The following is an 8,484-nucleotide window of genomic DNA, read 5'->3' on the forward strand; positions in this document are numbered from 1 at the left end:
AAGGGTGTTTTTTCATGTCCTCTATGCTCTAACTATGAAAATATTTGATTTACAAATAAGGAATCCTACTTCGCAGAATTTCATTTATCACAGTAGGGTCTAGAACCGATTAACCGCGATAAACGAGGGTTCACTGTATATCTTTTGACCTCTTGACTGCTACTTCCATGAACATTGATTGTAGATCCAAGTAAGACAAAATCCTTAACAACTTCAATCCTTTTCTCCATTTATCATGATGTTACCTATTGGTCCAGTTGTGAGGACTGGGGTCTTCCTTACATTGCTCTGTAATCCCTACCAAAGGCCACAATCCTTGACCTTCATCAGCAAGTGCTTCAATTCCTTCTCACTTTCAGCAAGCAAGACTGTGTCATCTGCATATCACACATTGTAAATAAACCTTCCTTCAATCCTGATGCCACACTGTTCTTCAAGTAATCCAACTTCTCGGATGATTTGCTCAGCATGTAGATTGAACAAGTATGGTGAGAGGATACAACCCTGATGCACACCTTTCCTGATTTTCAACCCATGCAGTGCATCCCTGTTTGTTCACACCACTGCCTCCTGAACCATGTACACGCACTGAATGAGCACAATGAAGTGTCCTGGGATTCCCATTTGTCTCAAAGTCATCCACAATTTATTATGGTCCACACGGTCTAATGTCTTTACATAGTCATAGAAACACAAGTAAAATCTCTCTGGTGTTCTCTGCTTTGTGCCAAGATTCATCTGACATCAGCAATGATATCCCTTGTTCCATGTCCTCTTCTGAATCTGGCCTGAACTCTGTCAGTTCCCTGTCAATGTCCTGTTGCAACCACTCTTGGATGATCTTAAGTAAAATTTTACTTGTGTGAGATAGCCATGACATCATTCTATAATTTGAGCGTTTCACCTTTCTTTGGAATGGGCACAAATATGGATGTCTTCCAGTCATTTGGCCAAAAAGCTATCTTCCAAATTTTCTGCCATAGACAAGTGAGTGCTTCTTCGGCTTTCTGAAACATTTCAATGAGTGTTCTTTCCACTCCTGGAGCCTTGTGTTTGGCTAGTGCATTCAGTGCAGCTTACGCTTCTTCCTTCAGCACCACTGGTTCTTGCTCCTATGCTACCTCCTGAAATGATGTGATGGAGACTAGTTCTTTTCCATGTAGTGACTGTGTATTCTTCCACCTTCTCTTGATGCCTCTTGCATCATTCAATATTTTGCCTATGGAACCTTTCAAACAGAACTGGATTTGGCTATTTAGAAACAACAATCCTTCACTTCCATTATAGTGAAATCATCAGCATAGTTTAGCAAAGATTTTCCATGGATCTACTATATGTAGAAGGAGCTCTGTTTTCTGTGTGGGTTATAGACACTGGTCTGCTAACCAGAAGGCCACTGGTTAAAACCCAGCTGCCTCTCCTCAGAAGAAAGAGAAGCTTGCTTGCCCTTTAACGATTTGTAGTCGCAGAAACCCTACGAAGGGTCTTTCCTCGTTGACATGGACTTGGCAGGGGGATGATTGTAACCATGCTTTCAGTTGTCATCAAGTTGATTCCAATTCATGGTGGCCCATGTGTTAAAGAGTGACACAACAACAGAAATCACATGTACTAGGCCTATTGTATCACACAAGTGGATCTCTGGACAAAGAATAGAGAATACTCAAAGGACAATAATTGGTCTGCAGTTGCCAGACACACTTTCTCACTTCCGATAGTGCCAGCAATTTGCTAAGTTGACCTTCCTTGGGTGAACCAGCCCTTTCCCATTCTGGGTTCACGGAATTGGGTTAGGCCCCCGCCAGCACACACAAAGTCTTACGTCACTCGGGGGATTCAACTTCTTGGACTACAATGATTGCTGAACTTAGGTCAATAAAAGGCAGATGAAAATTTTTTGTCAAAAACCTAGGGAGAGATGGCCACTTGTACTCTACACATCTGTATTTCAATAATGCACATTAAAACCTTCCGTAGAAAGGAATCTCTGACAGATGGGTTGCTATATCGGTTTAGTGATAGGTGGTGGCCCTGCTCCCTGACTGTCTGATGAGTCCCTCTACATTGGTCCTCACCGGACCGTGCTTTGCTTACTGGTGTTTCCATCTCCTCCCCAAGATAGTTAGCTCTCTCAGGAAAGAAGACACATCTCCAATAGGCTTGGTCCGGACACAGAAAGGGGCCTGTATGCACATCTGCTAAGGAAATCATTCTGACAGACTTCAAGCAAACAACCCTACAATCTTTACAGACGTAGAAAGCGTCGTCACTCTCCCATGGAGAAGCTAGTGGTTTCAAACTGTTACCCTGTGTGAGGGAGTCGGCAGTATTGAAATGAAACCATTGGTGGTTCTACGACTCAGGACACTGGTTTCCGGGACCCTAGTTCCTCTATGAGAGAAAGACAGGTCTGTGTGCTCTCCTAAACAGATACAGCCTCACAAACTCTCTGAGCAGTTCTACCCCATCCTACAGGGTTGCTATGACTGTCACTGACGTGATGACAATGAGTTTGGTTTGCGTTTTGAGTACCTCTGTAGGGTGATGCTACCACGTACTGCCCCCATCTCGGATCATCCAGGCTGCCTCTGAGTCATCTGTTATTGGCACTGATGTGGTGACTACCGGATCCCCATCAAAGCACCCAAAGAGCATAAACTGACAGCGGTGATGAGAATCGTGGTCGAGAGCAACACTTATAAAAAGCTTTCTATGATTAATCACCACAAAACCAGAGGAGACCATGAGATCACCGAGCAAGCCTCCACCCTCTTCCTCTCTGAGATGCTAAAAGCAAGCCAAGAAGAATCACCGGCGGCCCTGACTGGCAGTCTCTCGGGGAAGATGTGGCTGTCCCTGCTCCTACTGGCCTTTCTTCTGGTCCCTGGGGCAAAGACTGGTGAGTGACCACCCCTTCCTCTAAGGCCCCGCCCCCACCCGCAATGAGCCCTGATACCCCGCACCTTCTGCAAATTCCTGATCCAGTCCCACCCTAGCTCCCAGGGGACAACTGCTCACTGTTAGAGAGGGTGAGGAGGGACAGATGGCCACAGGCCCCCAGGACGAGGCTGGAGAAGCTCAAAGCAAGAGGAGTAGAAGAGAACTTTTTTTTTTTTGGTATCTTACTTTATTGAAGGTATTCTTTTTTTATATATATACTTTTATTTGGGAGCTCTTACAAATCTTATGACAATCCATCAATCGATTGTATGAAGCACTCTGGTACATGTGTTGCCATCAACATTTCCAAAACATTTTCTTTCTACTTGAGCCCTTGGTATCAGCTCCTCTTTTTGCCCCCTCCCTCTCCCACCCACTCCCCCTCGTGAATTCTTGTTCGATTACATATTATTGTTGTTATCTGTGTCTTACAAGGTCCGTGGTCTCCCTTCACCCACGGGGTGGGCCATATATCCAACCTTGTGATGGAGCTCTCGACACATGTAATTCAGGACAGATGAAAGTCTTCCGGAACAGTAGTGGGAGGAGCAATATCATGAGGGTAGGGGATGACAGGGATGGCGGAGGGGCGGGAAGAAAGGAAGAATCTATTTTTAAGAAGAGCCAGGGGTACTATTCCTTCCCCAGCCTCTGCAGTTGTCATCTGGAAAATGGGGTTTTCAAAGGCATGCATGGCAACGGGGGAGGAACTGGGAAGGAGAAGAGATTACGTTTCCCTGCAGTGGGTTGAATGAGCCTGGCTTCTGTGTCTTCGATAAGTGCCCACCTCACCCTTCTGCCTGGCAGGGAAGCCCAGCATGCAGGTGACCCTACAGTTGGGGGAGCTATTATCCCCTCAGCATTGTGTGCCTTTGCTAAGCCCCCAAACCCTCAGTCCAGTTCTCTAACTCCTCATTTCTTCTCAGACCTCAGCGTGTTCCCTCATTTCAAGGATGGACCATTGTCTTTTGCTGACCCCAACTTTTTTTGCTTTCCAGAACCCCACTAGGAATCTGGGGCTATGCCTTTATGTAGCCAGTGAACATTTCCTGGGCTGTAAGAAATAGGTTATAACACTAACTAGATACCTAACCATACATCCTCTCCAGTATAAAGCAACACCATCCTGGATATCACAGGATTCCCAAGGGGGCTTTTAGACATTCACTGGAAACTAGGAAAGGTCGTGATGGAAATTTTCTAGAGCTCTGGTCTTTGCTGCCCTTAAGGGAGCTATGCCAGCCTCCAGCTATATGCAAAAGAAAGACGATAGGCCAAAGACTACTTTTCCCTAGGTCAGAGGGAAAAGTTGAGCCCCTCACTTCAGCCAGCCCACCTCAGGCCACCCCACACTCGAAAATGCCCTGCGGTTTGGTACTGAACAAGCAGCCTCCTGCCTGCCGGGGGGGCTCCGTGGTACACATAACAGACCAGACTTCTCCTTCAGGGGAGATCATCGGGGGACATGAGGCTGAGCCACACTCCCGTCCGTACATGGCATTTCTTAAGATCTCTGGCTCAAAGTCCATGAAGTGTGGCGGTTTTCTGATCCGAGATAACTTTGTGCTGACGGCCGCGCACTGTTGGGGACGGTGAGAATCAACAAACAGCCCACGCTCCTCGGGGAACCCCTGCCCCTTTCCAAAGGACCCCTCCTCAAATGGGGCTGGGGAGCTCCCAGAGACTGAGAAGGAGGGCAGCTAATTTTGTGGAGTGGGTAGCAGGTCTGTGTCAGAGGCATTGCTGAAGAAACAGAGCCTAGACGGGCCAGTCTTGTTATATATTTAGAGTTGGGAGCGTGCATTAGGGGTCAAGATAGAAACAACAATCATCTGACATAGTTTCTTGGGAGTAACTGATCCCTGAGAAACACTGATCAGTTACCAACGGCTCCAGCATCCCATCTGGGCCATGAGAAGCAGAGGGCCCACCAGTCCCCAGCATTTCCTATCAACTCTAGTGCCCCCGCTGGCAGCTGCTCTTCCCAGCCTCTGACCTGCAGTTCCTGTGATCTGTGCAGCTCCATCAATGTCACCCTGGGGGCCCATAACCTCAAGGTGCAGGAAAAGACACAGCAGCACATCTCTGTGAGGCGAGCCATCGTCCACCCAGGCTACACCAAGACTTTTCTCCATGACATCATGATACTACAGGTGAGGCATGCATCTCGGCGACTCTCTGCTCCCCTCGATCCAGAGAGTCCTCTGTCCTTCCCACCCTGGCTGTTTGACTAGGGCCTTCTGAAGAGCAGGATTACAGAAGCTCTATCAAGATCTTCAGAACTAGCAGGCAATTTCCGACCGACACCTTCTTATCTCTCCCCATCAGCTCAAGACAAAGGCCCAACGGACAGCAGCTGTCCGCCCACTCAACCTGCCCCGGAAAATGGTGAGGCCCGGGCAGCTGTGCAGTGTGGCTGGCTGGGGCCAAGTCTCCGTGGGCATTCCAACAAGCACACTTCATGAGGCGACACTGACTGTGCAGAAGGACCAGGAGTGTGAGCGCTTATTCCCCAACTACAATAGTACTACTGAGATGTGCGTGGGGGACCGGAGGAAGAAGATGGCTTCCTTTCAGGTGAGATTTGGCAGGTGCCTAAACTGACTCTGAAGAGACTCTGGTGGTGGAGGGGTTACGCAATGGACTGTGGTTCACAAGGTCAGCAGTTCAAACCCACTGCCTGCTCCTTGGGAGAGAAACAAGGCTTTCTACTGCTGGAAAGAGTTATAGCAGTGGTACCTCTTTGATGGTGACATTGCCAGTCACGTTATGGCCCTAATCTTCTAAAGTAGTTAGATAATTAGAAATATAAGAAAAAATGTTCCATTGTAACAAAAATTCTTTGAAATTAAGAAAGCCGTTCCAGTGGGGATTTTTAAAACATTTTTTGAGACTCACCAATTAGCTAGTCTCCAATAGTCCATCACCTCCTGAAATGTTCTTACATCTTTGACTCTTATTTCTACTATGCTCATCCGGGTCTGTTTCTCTATAGCCACTCACTGCCACCAAGTCGATGCTAGCTCATAGCAACCCTGGGGGCAGCGTAGAACTGCCTGTGTGAGTTTCCAGGACTGTGGCTCTCCATGGGGGTAGAAAGTCCCATCTCTCTCCCACGGGGAAGCTGGTGGTTCCCCACTGCTAACCCTGAGGATTGTAGCTCAATGCAGAACCGCTGAAGACCCAGGTCCCTTCTTTTACTAGCAGCTATGTGACGATGATTGCATTTCCTCCCCATCCAGGCTCTTCTCCCTGAAAACAGTGCTCCTTTTGCTTGCTTGTTTGTTTGTTTGTTTGTTTGTTTGTTTGCCATCATAAAATGAAATAATTTTTTGAGCCTGTCCTCGACAACTCTAGTGGATCTTGGAAGATCCCAACATGGGTTATGTGTTGCAATACAAAGCGCAAGGTCAAGAGTTCAAACCCACGAGGCCCTGTTCAGGAGAAAGATGAGGCTTTCCATTTTCATAAAGATTTAAGTCTTGGAAACACAAAGGGGCATTTCTTTCTTTTTTTAATAATCATTTTATTAGGGGCTCATACAACTCATCACAATCCATACATACGTCATTTGTGTCCAGCACATTAGTACATATGTTGACTTCATCATTCTCACAACACCTGCTTTCCACTTGAGCCCCTGGTGTCAGCTCATTTTCTCCCTCCCTCCCCACTCCCCTCTCCCCCTGAACCCTTGATAATTTACAAATTATATTATGTTATCATATCCTACCCCATTCAATATCTCCCTCACCCACTTCTCCACTATCCATCCCCCAGGGAGGAGGCTATATGTAGACCTTGTCATCTGTTCCCCCTTTCTCCCTCACCTTCCCTCCACCCTCCCACTATCGCCACTCTCTCCACTGGTCCTGGGGGGTTCATCTGTCCTGGGTTCACCGTATGTCCAGTTCCTATCTGTGCCAGTGTACATCCTCCGGTCCAGCCGGATATGTAAGGTAGAATTGGGATCATGGTAGTGGGGGGAGGAAGCATTCAAGAACCAGAGGAAAATTGCATATCTCATCATTACTACACTGCACTGTGATTTGCTCCTCTCCTCCCCGCAGCAAAGGGGCATTTCTATTCTATCCTATAGGGTCCCTCAGAGTCAAAATTAACTTGATTGACAGTAGTGGGTTTGTTTGTTTGTTTCTTATTGTTGTTTGTTTTTGTTTTTAGTGTGTACTCAATATTTCCACTGAACATTTTTCAATTCCATACCATTTTCCTTTTTCTTTCTTTTATCCTTCTTTCTTTCCTTTGGGTGGAGGGCGGGGGGGAAAAGTTACAGTCTCGGAAACTCAGCGGGGCAGTCTACCTTATCCTAGAGGGTGACTATGCGTCCGCATGGACTCAATGACAGTGAGTTCGGTAGACGGACTCTGGGGAGAAGAATTTGGTAGGAAGATCCGGGACCTGGAGAGTCAAGCAGTGAGGGGATCCCTTCACCTACTAGGCTGTGACCTCGTCTTCTCAAAGGAAAGCGGGAACAGCCAAGCCAGGAAAGTCACTAGGAAGTCTGCTATCCTACCAACGGCTCCTCTGAAAAAGGTGCTCGTCCCAAAGGAGGACATTTCAACTCCCTGCTCACCCCAGAGGTTCTCGGATTGTGTAAACAGTTGGCATTCAGCTACTCGTCTAAGGCTAAGTGGGTGAAGCCCAGCCAGGGGTTTGCTGCACACACGTTGCTGAGGAAACCCTCCGGAGCAGTCCTGCTCTGTAACATCTGGGATCGCCATGAGCCTAGCTCGATGTGACAGCAACTGTTCTCTGTGTTTGTTTATCGCTTTTTATTCGTTTGTTTGTTTGTTGGGGGTGGGGGGATGTCCCATCAGAGGGCACACATCCTACAAAGAGCTCTCCTTCCATGCCAAGTAGTGAAAATAAGCAGCAACGCATGGACGGCCAGTCACCTTGGTTAAGGGCGTCTGTTCTGGGTTGGGATCAGCCGCACACGCCTTTCTGTTTTCTTAAGCAGTCCCCTGCAGCAAAAGGCCTCACAGCCCCTGACACAGAGAATCCTGGAACTAGGGAGAGAAAAGTAGTCCCCAGCCTGGGGGGAGGTGCAGCAGCAACTATGTCCAGGGTCAGAGCTGGCCTCTTCCCAGAGTGCGGAGCTTCCCCGCAGACTCAGGAGGAGAGCAAGCTAAGTTCTTCCCCTCTCTGTTCACAGGGAGACTCCGGGGGTCCCCTCATGTGCAGCAACGTGGCCCAGGGCATCGTGTCCTATGGATGGAAGGACGGGACTCCTCCACGGGTTTTTACCAAAGTCATAAGTTACCTGCGCTGGATACAGAAAACCATAAAACGTGTCCAACTCCAGGAATCCGATTGAGACCCTAAATTACGACCGACTATCTTTTCTGGGAGGCCAGTGCCATAATAAATGTGTCTAAGCTGAGCGGAAAGAGTTGCTGTGTTACGTATTCATTGACCGTCTATCAAAGGTGCCGACTCCTGGCTAGAAGGGCAAGGACGTAAGTCTGCTCTGGGTCCTGCTTTCCCTCTTCTCCCTACCACGTTCCCAAACCCCCGGCAAAG

The 8,484-nt window shown here is 47.9% G+C and overlaps 1 protein-coding gene across 1 annotated transcript; it reads left to right on the top strand.

Annotated features, from left to right (window-relative positions):
- Positions 1 to 2,822: 2,822 nt before the first annotated feature.
- On the top strand, positions 2,823 to 8,339 carry LOC101641265 (granzyme H). Its single transcript, XM_004698925.2, has 5 exons — positions 2,823 to 2,899; positions 4,388 to 4,532; positions 4,961 to 5,093; positions 5,269 to 5,517; positions 8,117 to 8,339. The coding sequence occupies exons 1-5, from the start codon at positions 2,845 to 2,847 to the stop codon at positions 8,276 to 8,278; spliced, it is 744 nt and encodes a 247-aa protein (XP_004698982.1). The 5' UTR covers positions 2,823 to 2,844; the 3' UTR covers positions 8,279 to 8,339.
- Positions 8,340 to 8,484: the final 145 nt, after the last annotated feature.

The sequence above is a fragment of the Echinops telfairi genome, unplaced genomic scaffold (genome assembly GCF_000313985.2).
Source record: "Echinops telfairi isolate 266 unplaced genomic scaffold, ASM31398v2 ScPeMD7_18;HRSCAF=68, whole genome shotgun sequence".
NCBI classification, from domain to species: Eukaryota; Metazoa; Chordata; class Mammalia; order Afrosoricida; family Tenrecidae; genus Echinops; species Echinops telfairi.